General features: G+C 45.9%; 1 protein-coding gene across 9 annotated transcripts in view; it reads right to left on the bottom strand.

Annotated features, from left to right (window-relative positions):
- Window positions 1-13,910, bottom strand: part of TMEM164 (transmembrane protein 164) — a 171,622-nt gene that overhangs the window by 23,779 nt on the left and 133,933 nt on the right. For all 9 annotated transcript variants that reach the window (XM_041740667.1, XM_041740663.1, XM_041740669.1 and 6 more), the window contains one exon: window positions 12,718-12,796. In XM_041740667.1, the coding sequence (XP_041596601.1) occupies window positions 12,718-12,796 (79 nt within the window). The remainder of the gene's footprint in view (window positions 1-12,717; window positions 12,797-13,910) is intronic.

The following is a 13,910-nucleotide window of genomic DNA, read 5'->3' as shown; positions in this document are numbered from 1 at the left end:
ATTACTTACAAAGCCCCAATCTTAGATGGATACCTCAAGCCCGAGGTCCTGTGCCTCCATGCAGGCTGCTGAGTCCTCCTGGCAAAAATGGAGCAACTGTACAGACCAGTGTGGGGAAAGATGGGGGGAATCTGCTTCAGGGGGCCCCCCGCTGCACTAGCCACCAAACTTATAGAGCTACACTGTCAGATATGGTAGCTATAGCTGCTCAAGATACACAGTCTTTTCCATTTCTTTTTTTTTAATTTTTATTTATTTATGGTAGTCACACACACACACACACACACACACACAGAGAGAGAGAGACACAGAGAGAGAGAGAGAGAGAGAGAGAGAGAGAGGGGCAGAGACATAGGCAGAGGGAGAAGCAGGCTCCATGCACCGGGAGCCCGACGTGGGATTCGATCCCGGGTCTCCAGGATCGCGCCCTGGGCCAAAGGCAGGCGCCAAACCGCTGCGCCACCCAGGGATCCCAGCCTTTTCCATTTCAATGTAAATCCATTAAGCTGAAATCAAACGGAAAACTTCCTCGGTCCTACTTCCTGGGTTGCACTAGCCATGTGTCCTCTACTCAGGGGCCACACAGAGCAGTGGTTACCATACCGAGCAGAGCTGATATAGACCATCTCCATGGTCACCGAGAATTCTATCGGGCAGTGCACCAACAGTCTAGACTTGTCTCCTTCTCCCACCTCCCTCAACACTCACGCCTCTTGTCGGTGCCCATCTCCATTCACTGCAAAGCCCATTCCTTCTCAGCAGGGGTCTGGCACCTATGAGTCCTCCACTCCCTTGGCTCCCTAGTACCTGCCATGTTCCCTCTCACTACTGGCCTTCATTGTAGCACCTGAATGTGCCCAGCTTTGGGCAGAGAGTAAATGAGAGGAGGGGGAAAGTACAGACAGGAAAAAGTGGAAGGGGGAGGAATCTCTCCCTTAGCTCTGTAACTCTTCACCCCTCTTTCCTTAACAGCCTTCTCTTTCTCTCCCATCCCCATGTTGCCAAAGGCCTTACTTTGCCAGAACTCTGAAACAACGTGATGCTCCTGATCACTATGACTTGATGAACCTTTCTCCTGCCTTAGCTTCCAGGGCAACCAGCCACTCCTTCTACCACTCTGATGGTTCCTGTAATCTCCTTGTGCTCCTCCTCTTTTATCCACTAGTCACAGGCTGATGTTCCCCAAGGCCTTTTCTCCAAGTTCTGTTTCTTCCGCACAGACAACGTTACCCTGGACGATCTCGGCTACTCCCATGTCTGGATGTACCACCTCTATAGCAATGACACTGAAGTCAGCCTCCAGCCCAGACTCTCCTGAACAGCTCCAGAATATTCCATCTGACTGCCTCCTGGACATCTCAGCCTGATAGCCTAGAAGTGTCTCAAACTCAAGCGTAAAAATAAAAACAGAAACAACCTTCCTAAAACATGTTCCTTCCCTCTGTGGCCCTTCTCCATTAGTGCAACCTGTCTCTCCCAGCCACCTGGGTGGAAATCCTGGGGCCTCGTACTCTGTCCTCTCTCTACTCCCATAGCATCTTAATTATAATGAATACTGTCAATTTAACTATTTAGGGTTCTTAATTTAAATTAAAATAACAATGATCTTAATTGTAGATCCTCATTTCCTGAAAAATGAAAAAATGAGACTACTGTCACCTAGTGGCGAACTGATAAACCCTCAGGTGAAGCCCTTGGCAACACTCAAGGCATATATAGAAAGTGTAAAGAGAATGTTCAAGAGAGTGCTTTAGGCTGCCTCGGGAAGTCAGAGACAGCCCTGGAGTGGGGGCAGCATCTCTGAGCTAATGCTAAAGGAGGACGTGGAGTTTTCCAGGCTCCAGGCAGACAAGCTGTCATGTGTGTGGACACGGTGTTGGGGGCAGGTGGGCCAAATGTGTCAGGAGATTTGTTCACTTAGAAGGTAAAGTAATGGGAATTGAAATCTCAATGATTGGAAATGAGGTCAAAGAGCAGATGAGGATGGAACTGTAAATATTTTGAATACCATGTAAAAGGAGTATGGTCTGCCTCCCAGACAGGATTTTTAAGCAGGGGAGCCAAATCTGATCGGATTTGTTCTTTCCTAGGTCATTCTGGAGCCTGGATGGAGGACAGACTGTGAGGAGATGCAGGGGGCAATCAGGGCAGGGACATGAGGGAAAAAATGAAGTAGTCCTGGCAACAGAGGCTGAGAGCCTGGATTTGGGTGTGGGGGTGTGGAAACAGATAAGAAGGGCTGAAATTGCAAGCATTTTGAGAATCTGGATCACTGGAAAACTTCTGAACTGACTGGCATAGGGGATGAGGCAGAGGAAGGGATCTAGAAAGTTGCTGGCTAGGTTTTTGGCTTTGGCTGTGGGTGGGATGGTGGAGCCAGTCATAGAGGAAAGAGAAGAGGAGGAAAAAGAACCAGTTGGAAGAAGGGGTATGGAATTGAGAAGTCTGATTGTAGACATGTTTCCTTTGAAGGACCTGTGGTGTTTCTCAAGCCTGCAGTTAGATCTAGGGATGGACAACGCCAGGATCTCTGGGGCAGGCAGAGCAAAGGAGCCCAAAGACCACCAGCCACAGGAGGACAACCAGGAGACAGATGTGTCATGCAGAGCAGAGGAGAAACAAGCATCTAAAAAGAGGGATGCCAGCAACGTTAAACCCACTGACAAGCATACACTATGTAGGTACAAGGCTCTGTTGCTTCAGAATTGTGCAAGGAACAATCTGGACCTCAAGAGCCCACAGTCTCACTGGAAGACAGATGTGTAATTAACAAGAGGCAGTATTACATATAAAAGTATATAACACCATGTGCCGGGCATCATTTTGCATATATACATATACGAACTCATTGAACCCTCATGGCTCCCCTATGAAATAGGTACTGTTCCTGTCCTCCTTTTACACATGAGAAAGCAGACTCAGAGAGGTTTATGGCACTAGCCCAAGCACCAGACTCAGGATTCCAACCCACAGTCTGTCAGAACGCAGTGACTACATGGAGGAGCAGCATAGCGTGGGGGTGAAGCTCGCCCACCTGGTTTCCAGTGTCAGGTGAAACTCTAGTGCACGGGCTCCTAACCTTTGTAGTGCTGGGGACCCCCTGAGTGGTCTGGGGCCTCATCAATCAGGATAAAGTTTTTAAGTAGACAAAATAAAAGACGTAGGATTACAAGAGAAAACAATAATACCTAAATGATCATTGAAATACTTTAAAAATTAAGGCTTTGAAATGTTCAAGTAATAATGATGTACAAATGGTGTTCTGAAATCCCTATAGCAGCTATAATAGGAGAAGAAATTGCAATTGACATGAACTGTGGATGGATGTCTACGATTTGCACCAAAGGAAATGCTGGATGGTTGGAGTCCATGACAAAAAAGACGTTATTTTTTTTTCTCATTCAAGGTCATGGATCCCCTAAGTCTAGTGGGCTTACAGGGATTAATCGAGATCAAGATCATGTGAGTAAAACACTCACCCAGTGCCTACTTGGTGGAAAGTGCACAGTACAGGTCCCTGGGTAGCTCAGTAGTTGAGCACCTACCTTCAGCCCAGGGCGTGATCCTGGAGTCCTGGGATCGAGTCCTACATCAGGCTCCCCGCATGGAGCCTGCTTCTTCTGCCTATCTCTCTCCCTCTTTCTCTGTGTGTCTCTCATGAAAAATAAATTTTTTTAAGTGCACAATACATGTTAGCTTGTAAAATGTAGAAGGGGATAAGTAAAATGTGCGGTGTGTGGCTATATCACTCATTCATTCAGCCCTGAAATATCAGGAGCAAAAGAACACCTCCCGTCCTCAGGCAGACAGGCACGTTGGCAGATGCGTGCACTGCATTATGAAAGGGATGGTGACAGAACAGTTCCAGGGCAGCTGCCCAGAGAGGCTAACTGTCCAGGTGGAGTTTGGAAGACAGATGCTTTCCGGTGTCTAAGCTGGAGAAGTGCATTCCCTGCAGAAGTCTTGCCATTTGCAGGGTGCCAAGGCATAAAAGTTGCACAGAAAATTCAGAGGACTCTAGGGCTTTTCATATAGCCTGAAGGCGGAGTACAAGTAAGGGAGGAGTATAAAAAGAAGAGGCTGGGGAAAGGGGTAGGATCAGGTCACACAGGGGCCTTTTGTGCCTCCTGGGAAAATGCACTGTGCTGGGGGGGGGGGGGGGCTGGAAATTCCCAAATAGGGAAATGTTGTGATCCTATTTGGGCTTTCCAACATAGCATTGGAAGCTACAGGGACAGGTTGTTGGGGGGAGATGGGGAGGCTGGAGGTAGGGAGACCACACAGAGCCAGCTGTCATGGTTGAGGTGAGAGAGGGGTAAGGCCCAGCCCAAGATAGGAAGGATGATCGACTTAAGAAAAATTTAGGAGGTAAAGGCAGGAGAGCATGGCGATCTCTCTGCACAGCAGCCAAGCATGATCTTTCCAACAAACACTATCATGCTGGGCTATTTGCTCAACTGTCTTGGGACAAATGAGAAACCATCCAGAAAAAAAGTTGGATCTTTATCTCACATTGTATACTGGGATAAATTCCAAGTGGATGCAGGATTTAAAGCTTTTTTTTTTTTTAAATGAAACTATTAACACAGGAGGGAGAAAATACGGGATATATTTTTGGTAGCCTCAGAGTGGAGATGGCCTTCCTAACCACAACTCAAAATTTAGAGGCCATATGATGAAAGCAAGATAATTTACATATAAATATAAACATCTTACGTAAATAAATCATAAGCAAAGTTGAAAGACAAGTGAGAAAACGGGAAAATATCCACAGCTCAGATCACAATGGGTTAACTCCAAATATTTATATAGATATATATATTATATAGAAATATATAGAATATATATCACATATAAATATACAGAAATATAGATAAATATATAATATATATATTATATGTAAAGAGTTCCTAAGGACTCAATTTTGTTAAAAAAGGCAATGATGCAAGGAAAAGATGAGCATGTGAGAGACACAGAATTCAAGGAAGAAGAAATCCAATGCCAATTCAAACATGTAAAAGGACGCTCCCCTTCACCCAAAGTGAAGGAAATTCAAATTAAATCAGAATTGCAACACCATTATTTTTACCCATCAGATGGGCAAAAATAGATAAACGCTGGGAATACGCTCTTTTGGTGAGGGTGTGTGGAAAAAGGCACTCTTAGCCACTGCTGGTGGGCATTTAAAATGGTATGATGTTTATGAGTTAGGAAACATCCATCAAAATTATGAACACATGTACTCTTTTGATTCAGCAATTCTACTTTGGGGGATTTATCATATTAGATACGCTTGTACATGTGTAAATCAGCATGGGTACAAGGTTGTGCAGGGCAGTGGTATTTATATTAACCAAAGATTCCAAACAACTTAAATATTTACTAATAGGAGATAGAACAAATAAATTATGGTGTACTGTCGTAATCCTGTGTTAACAGCAAGGACCTTAGAACCATACCAGTGGGCTCAAATCCCAAGTCTTCTATTTAATAGCAGAGCCTCAGTTTCCTCATCTGTAAAAGGGACATAACAGCAACCCTGCCTAAGAGGACTATGGTGGGGCTGAAATGAATTCATGTGTGAGAAGAGCTTGAAACAATGTCTGGTACCTCCTGGTGCTATATAAAGTGTTGCCATTTCTATTAGACTGTATTTTGTCATCCATACAATGGAACACACATGCTGCTGCACAAAAGAATGAGAAAACTTCCTATGGGCTTACCGGGAGAACTAAGAAGTACTGCTAGGCAAAAGAGTCACAACAAAACAGTTGTGCAGTATGCTATTTGGGGATGTGTGCCTTACAGAGGAGGGAAATAAAATATTTTTTGAATTTATTTATATATACAAGAAAAAACCCTGGGAGGATATGCAAAAAAACAAAATGGCAGTTACCTGTGGAGTTGTATGGGGCACTGTGTAGATGGGGGAAAGGGTAGGAAGGTGATCTGTCACAGAATAGTTTTCTGTATTTTACAGTTTGAATGATATAAATGATTTACATAGGAAAAGAATCAGTAGGAAGGCAAGCTGATGTTATGTCCCTTCTTGAAACTTTCACTGGCTCTCCATAGTTCTTAGAATAAAGGCCAAATCCCGGACCACAGCTGACAAAGCCTTCCATATCTGACCCCTTCCTGCCCCTCAGGCCCAGTGTTATCCATCCTCCCCCTGGCCCTCCCTCCTGCCAGTGCTGTCGTACATGTGGTTTTGTGGGGTTATAAGGTCTCACCACCACCCCTAATTCTACACTTGCCTAGTGAATCCCCTACATATCCTTCAGTTGAAATGTTACTTCCTCAGGGAATTCTCCCTTAAACCTCCAAAATAGGTATTTTATTCTTAGTTCTCATTATAGCATGTTCATTTCTTTCAGAGTACTAACATCAGTTATAAATAAATATTTGTTTGTGTGATTATTTGATTCATACCTGTCTCCTCCCACTACGTTACAAACTCTATGAGGGAAGGGGTGGTATCTGTTTTCACTGATTGGGGCACCCCAATGACCAGTGTAGAGACCAGCAGAAAGAAGGTGTGCTTAAATATGCTGCTATGGTTTGAATGTCTGTATCCCTCCAAATTCATATGGTGAAATCCTAACCCCTAAAGATGGATGATATTAGGGGGTGGGGCCTTTGGGAGGTGCTTAGGTCATGAGGGTGGAGCCCTCAAGAATGGGATTAGTGCCTTATAAAAGGGGCCCCAGTAGATCCCTTGCCCTGTCTACCATGTGATGATGCAGCAAGATGGAGCTGGCTAGGAACAAGGAAGAGAATCCTCCCAAGAAGGCAACCCTGCTGGCAACTTGACCTTGGGACTTCCTCAGCCTCCAGAGCTGAGAACAAGAAACTTCCATTGTTAATAAGCTACCCAGTTGGTGGTATTTTGTTATAGTAGCTGGAAAGGAGTAAGATATGTGTGTCAGATGAGTGGATAAAATAGATGCGGGGGTAGAGAGGATTCCCAGGTTCTAGCTGGGGTGATGGGGTGGTGCCATCTGCCAAGTACCACAGGAAGAGCAGCAGGGCTGATAGGGAAAATAATGAGTGCAGCCTAGACAGGCTGAGTGAGGTGTGCTTGGGACATTCAGGTGGAGATGCTGAGTAAACCTCATGAAACTAAAATCTCGTAAGTCTGGGCTGCAGACAGCAATGTGGCAGCCATGACTACTCAGAGTAGTGGTTGAACTATATAAGCACATGACCATTTGGGGAGCAGCAGAGCAAGAGGCAAGCCCAGGATAGAACTGTGGGGAAACCAACACATCAGGGGGATAGAGGAAAAAGAACTCTTGATAGAGGCGTGTGGGAAGGAATGGTCAGGGAAGCAGGTGAGCCAGAAGTGAGAGAGAGACTGGAAGCCCTCTGAGCAGAGCATTCCAAAGAGGAGTGACCAATGATGTCCAACATAGCAGAGAGTTCCAGCAGGATAAAGCCTGAGAGGGAGCCATTAGATTTGGTCAGGCAGATGTTGTTGGCAATTTTCAAGAGTGTTGCTTCTGTGAAGAAGTGGGCGGCGCCAGGAGATACCCCATGGCAATGTTCTGAGGTGTGGGAGGTAGGTCATCAAATGCAGACAAGTGCCACTCACAGTTCTGTTCTGTTCCTGGGGTGATTTCAGGTGGTAAAGAGGTAAACATTTCATTTCCAATAGCTATGTATTTACAGTGTATTAAAAATACATCACCAGTGCACTGGATCCAGGATTTCATTGAGTAAAAATGTATTTTAGGAAAACAAATATATATATATATTTTAAAAATATATATTAAACATTACATTATTTAAATATATCTTTATATTAATTACCAATATTAAATATATTAATAAATTAAATTAATTAAATCTATTTTAAGATTTTTCTTTATTTGAGAGAGTGTGAGCATGAGTAGGTAGAGGGGCAGAGGAGGGAGGGAGAAGCAGATTCTCTGCTAAGTTCAGAGTCCAACTTGGGACTCGATCCCAGAACCCTGAGATCTTGACCTGAGTCCCAGTCACGTGCTTGCTTAATCCGCTGAGCCACCCAGGCACCCCGGAAACATATATTTTAGGAAAAATAAATATCAGGAGATTTAAGGACATATATTCCAGACATAATACAGATGGCTCTGAAGATAAGGCACAAATTGTCATGCCCAAAGAACTGAAGTTTAAGAAATCTTGTTTGGCTAATGATTTTTAAAGATGCTTAGCTGTGAAGGGAAGATGAAAGAGACAGTATAAGGCCAAGAGAAACTTTTTTTTTTTTTTTAGAATGGGAAGACTTCAGCATCCTTCTCAGCTGAAAAGCCAGGAGTGGGGGGGGGGGGGAGAGCTGAAAACCCAGGTAAACAAGTGACTGCTTGATGGTGCAAAGTTCCAGAGGACAGGAAGGGAGATGAGATAACCACACCACCACTTCCTCCAAGATAACAGGGAGGAATGTTAAGGATATAGGTGGGTGAAACAGTTTTGAGAGCAATGGGAAATGATGGAGGAAATGTCCCCTGTCCTGGGAATCTCTGTTTTCTCAGTTCTTAGCTGGGGAGGATAGTAAGTTTGATCAGGATGGTAAAGGCTCAGCACATGACTTCTTAGGGCAGTGTGTAGCTGAGCTGACAAAAGATAGAACCCAACCATGATGGTGTTGAGAGCACAATTACAACAGGCCATGAAACTTTAGTGTCCCAAATCTGAATGACTTGAGACATTTCCCTTAGTAGTCCAACACTGGCTACTGGAACTGGACATGGACGCTGCTGGAAGGGACAAAGGGTGAAGCAAGCTTTTAGGAGCTAGTGAAAGGAAAGTTCTAGTAATTGGTAATAGTGGGACGAGCTGATTGGGAAGGAGAGGTAGTTGGAAAGAGTAGAGGTTCAGGTCACAGAAAGGGATGTAGGGGCTAAGGATCTGAGACAGCGGAGTTTTGGGGGATGGGGGTGGCCAAGACCAGCTGGCTGAAGACAAGAAGACATAGAAGTCACCGCAGTGGACACGCCCAAACTCCTAGAAGCTGGAGTGGGACGAGTGGTCTTCACTGGAAGCCTCTCTGGATATTGGCCAGAGTTGTAACAGAAATACTGAGTGCCAGGGGCCAAAGGCATCTATCTAGGATTATAAGGGAAGCAGCCAAGAGTGGTAGTAGTGATGAAAAGAAAAGGTGGAGGGAATGGTAAAGGAGAAAGCATTTTCACCAAGGGAGATGAAATATTATCTGGGGGCACCTGGGTGGTTCAGTGGTTGAGCCTTTCTGGGATCACGTCCCACATCAGGCTCCCCGCGGGGAGCCTGCTTCTCCCTCTGCCCATGTCTCTGCCTCTCTCAGTGTCTCTCATGAATAAATAAATAAAGTCTTTAAAAAAATAAAGAAACATCAGTCTGGAAGAGACACTGGGGGCCTGGATAGCAATTGGGCGCTGAGCAGGAAGAGCAGCATCCATTAGAGGGAGCTTCAGGCAAAAATAGGAGGCCCTGGTGTTCTTTGAAAAGCTGGTTGTGGTGGTGGGGATGGGGTTCTAAAAAATATATGGCTGACCCTTGAACAACACAGGTTTCAAATGTGTGGGTTCACTTATATGGGGATTTTTTTCCCTGATAAATACAGAACAGTATCCTAAATGTGTTTTCTCTTCCTATGACTTTCTGAATAACATTTTCTTTGCTCTAGCTTATTTTATTGTAGGAATACAGGACATAACACATAGAACATACAAAATATGTGCTGATCAATTGTTTCACTGGTAAGGCTTCTCGTCAAGAGTAGGCTATGGGGATTTATGTTTTGGGGGGAGGCAAAAGTTATGCACGGGCATTAGGCTGTGCGGGGGGGGGGCGGCATCCCTACCCTGCACATTGTTCAAGGGTCAACTGTAGTTCCAGAGAGCCAAAGGCAAGGACCTGGGAGGAAAGGAAACAGAAATTAAAAGGCAGGCTGGGGGACAAAAAGAATAGTGCAGAAAGAGGATGTCATGTTTCCTATGGTGGTGCCAAAGGACCACAGGAACAGAGGAGGGATGGGATCCCGCCTGAGCAGCTCCCAGCCGCCCCTAAGCCACAGAAAGCAGCAGGATCCTGCCTTTCAGGAAAACAGGGATCCTGGCTGGGGGAGGTACCTATAGGAGAGCCGTCTTGCCTTGCGTAAAAATCCCATAGTCAGTTATTTCTGGAAAATGACAAGACTTCTAGGAAAGACAAGCCCCCTCCCAACCCTCAGTTGTTTTGATTTACAGGGAATATTTTCCCGCTGCTCTCTCCCTATTGACTTGCTGTCTGCAAAGCCCAGGTCCAAGGCTCGGGACCAGAGGTGAAAGCAGCCTTAGGAAATCTAGCCTGTTCACTTAAGTGTGGATAATTTCCCCCAAGTGAACAGCAGATGACAGCAAAGAGCCAGTAAGGAAGCGGAGGCTTCACAAGAACCCAGAAATGGTGAAGAACAAATCGGATGATGTTTCTCCAGCGCTGTCACACATATCCCGCTGTATTACAATTACTTCCTCTCTTCTCCTCTCTTCCTCCTAGAAAGGGACTCCGTGTGGCAGGGAATCTCTGATCCCCTAGGACAAATGCTGGGCACATAGTAGGTGTTCAACAAATACATGTTGGGGGCAGCTGGAGGGGAGACTCCCAACTTCATGGGCTCAGGAGACAAGACACCTTGCCTTTTAGGACAACCAGGTGTGTGTGTGGGGGGAGGGGAGGTGGAAGCACTGGTCTGAGAGGGAACCTAGGCCAGGCTTTGATTTTTTGGCTCTGCTACTTAAGGCTGGGAACAAGGTACCTAACATTTCTGAGCTCTGGTTTTCTCTTCTGCAGAAGGGGCATTGTCCTTGTGGTGAGGAGACACACAAAACGTGCCTAGCAGAGTATCTCGTATGCAGGAAACACTCAAGAAAAAGTTGGTATTTACTGGGGTTATTATTACCGGTAGAGTTTGTACAGCCTCTTCTCTGAGCCAAACATCAGAGGAGAGAAGAGAGAATCACCAACATTGAGAAAGAAGTTGGAATGAAGCCTTGGAATCCCTACTTCCTCTGCTTGGTTTCCCCAGACAGTGCACCAAGAGAGCCAACAGAAGGCCACAGTGACATCTAGCACTTCTAGAAGCTGCAGCTTCCCAGACTGTGGGTTCCTTGGGGTGGGAGTAGGGGGGTTGGAGGGATGGCTACTTGATATTTTCCATGTCAGAATCGTCCAGCTCAGCTACCTAATAGATTCTGATGGGCACCTCAGAGCACAGATAGGTCTAACTAGCAGCCATGCACCTTTGGCCAGAACTCGCCTCACATACCTCAGAAAGGGTGGTGGGGAGGGGGGTGGTTCTGGGGCTCTGAGACAGCTGTCTGGTTCTATTAAAACTCAGTGTACCCCTCAGACCTGGATATTATTAGGAAGCCATTTCCTTTGCCATAGGAGACAGGTCTGAAGAAAAAAGGGTGCCTATCCCCTGGATATTGAGATTTTCCCTTAAAGCTTAGGGGAGGGATATAGTACTGTTAAAGCAGATTAAAAGGACCTAGATGATACATGATCTCTCAAAGACTAGACTGTTCATTAAGATAAGCTTGAATGTTCCATATAAAACCTTTTAAGCACAATTCTTAGAAACAGCTTAAATAAAACACTCCATATGCCTATAGAACACACACACACACACACACATACACACACACACACACAAAAAAGGAAGTGCTTCTGACTTGGTGAGACCCCAAGTGGCTGCACAGGGTAAAAACAACCTCAAAGAATATACAGCCAAGTCCTAAGAAAAGAACGCTGACAAAGCAGGGCACAGGGGGGCAAATCTCTCAAATGGCAGCAGACTCTACGCCAGGTTGACTGGTCCTTGAGGTGAGCTTATGCCAGAAGTTCTTGAGATTTGCCAGGATTTCTGAGTTAGAGGAAGCACAACTTCCAAACCATCTTCCAGTGGCTTCAAGGGCCCCTGTGGCTTCACGTCATTTTCAATGCATAGAAATGAAGCCCTCGCTTCTTGAATTGAGGTGGGGGTGCTGGTCTCCCAGAAAAGGCACAACAGCCAACACAGTAGGGGGATCCAACATAGAAGGTCCAGCAACCATCTGCTAGAAGGGGATGCCTTCCAGGTTACAGGCCTCTCAGGAAGGTTAGAGCCCTGAGAAGGAGGGCTCTCATGACTCTTCTAGAAGGGATGGGAACTCCCCTTTCATCTACCACATACCAGGAGGGAGGGGATAATGTAAGGGTCACTGTGAGGTCACAAATAGTTCAGCTTCCTTCCTAAGCTGTCTCTACCAAGTTGGTGGTCTCTCCCTTGTGACAAACTCAAGGTTGTCAATGGTTTATTTTATACAGTGATTGCTGTTCCTTTACCTGTTTCTTCCCTCAATTCTATAACCCCAGAGCCCCCCGAACTTCTTACCCCTCTCAGTATCTTCTTTGGTTCTGAGAGGATGGATATTATGAACAAAAGCACAAGGTCCCTCTCCTGAGATGGCTGAATACTTCCCTCTTCCCTTCCTAAGGTGCACCACGCTCCCCCATGGAGGATGTTTCTGAAAAGCCCCCAGACTCTAGGCAGGCCTTTTCCATGCCTGTTTTCCCATCCCATGGTGTGTGGCATAAGGCATCCTGCAGAAACCCCACCAGGCAGCAGCCCAAGATCCTGGTAGGCGCACCCGACACAATGCGAGTCCCCCAAACAGAAGGGAGTGGCTGGGTGTTGTGAGTGGCATGGATGTGTGTTTCAACTGGCCTTACCTCCTTTCCAAAGCAGGTAGATGGGCACCACGTAGAGCATAACATGCTGAATGTAGTAAATCTCCAATTCAAAGGGGAGCTGTAAGGACAGGAGGGAGAGAGGTGTTTCAGAGCAGGAAGCACTCATGTCAAGAGCTTCTGAGATGGCACACCTTTCCTCTATAGGACCCACACCTTAGCCACTACCATGCATTTCCAGTGTTCATCTCCCTTTACAGTGAGAGAAGAAAGAACAGAAGGAATATACCTTAGGACCTAGGCCGGCATCTTCCAAAGCATATTCAGCAGAGATGGCGCTTGAAAAATGTTCCGCTAAGACATCTGGTTATGATGGAAGAAACGCTGCGTCTACTAGATCCCCTGGAAGAGTCCCCATGTATCCTAGTGGCATATTGAGAATCTGGGTGGTTTCTACAACCACAGAACATACAATGGTTTAATTATTATTTCCCAAACTTGGTCAGTGCCTTTTCGTTCAAAATAAACACTCAGTGTTCTTCAGGATATACTTGAAGACACACAACCTTATGTCACTTCTTGCTCCTGGTGAGGAGGTGGTGGACGATTTCAAAGCTTATTTCTCCCTGACATGAAGAACATGTGGAGTAGGATTTATTATTCCCATTTTCCAGATTAAAAAAAAAAGTAGTTGCTTGGTCTGGCCTGGTTTAGATCCAAGAATGAAGAGTTTCCCTGCTGGATATTTGGGGTCTGTCCAGCGTTGGCCCTACTTTTGGGTGAAGACCAAGCAGCTGGGCCAGTTGTGACAGGGACTGCCAACAGGACAGCCCCACCCTCCCTCCATCCACCACATGGGCTCACTCACTGCCACTTCCCACAACTCTCTCAAAATGGAAGCTCTGGAATACCGAAGCAGAGTCTGGTTTCTACCTGGCATGGGGACCATGCACACGCCACACAGAGTTTGGCAGAGGGCAAGGAATGGAAACAGCTGGATGGCTAACTCAATTCTAGAGAGAGAGAGAGGGAGAGAGAGAAACAAACTTCAGCAGCTGGCAAGAGGCTTGGCATCTGGGGCTTACACAGCCTACAATACATACACACACACACACACACACACACAAACACACATCTCTATAAAGGGAAGCCCAGAGACAAGGACACCCAGGGGAAGGATCAGCTGCCTCCCTGTTCCCTATAAGGCAAACACAGAACCAAGACTGTGTGCTAAT

Source organism: Vulpes lagopus, chromosome X (genome assembly GCF_018345385.1).
Source record: "Vulpes lagopus strain Blue_001 chromosome X, ASM1834538v1, whole genome shotgun sequence".
In the NCBI taxonomy this organism is placed as follows: Eukaryota; Metazoa; Chordata; class Mammalia; order Carnivora; family Canidae; genus Vulpes; species Vulpes lagopus.
Note: the sequence above shows the minus strand (reverse complement) of the source record. Positions and strands in the feature narration are given on the sequence as shown.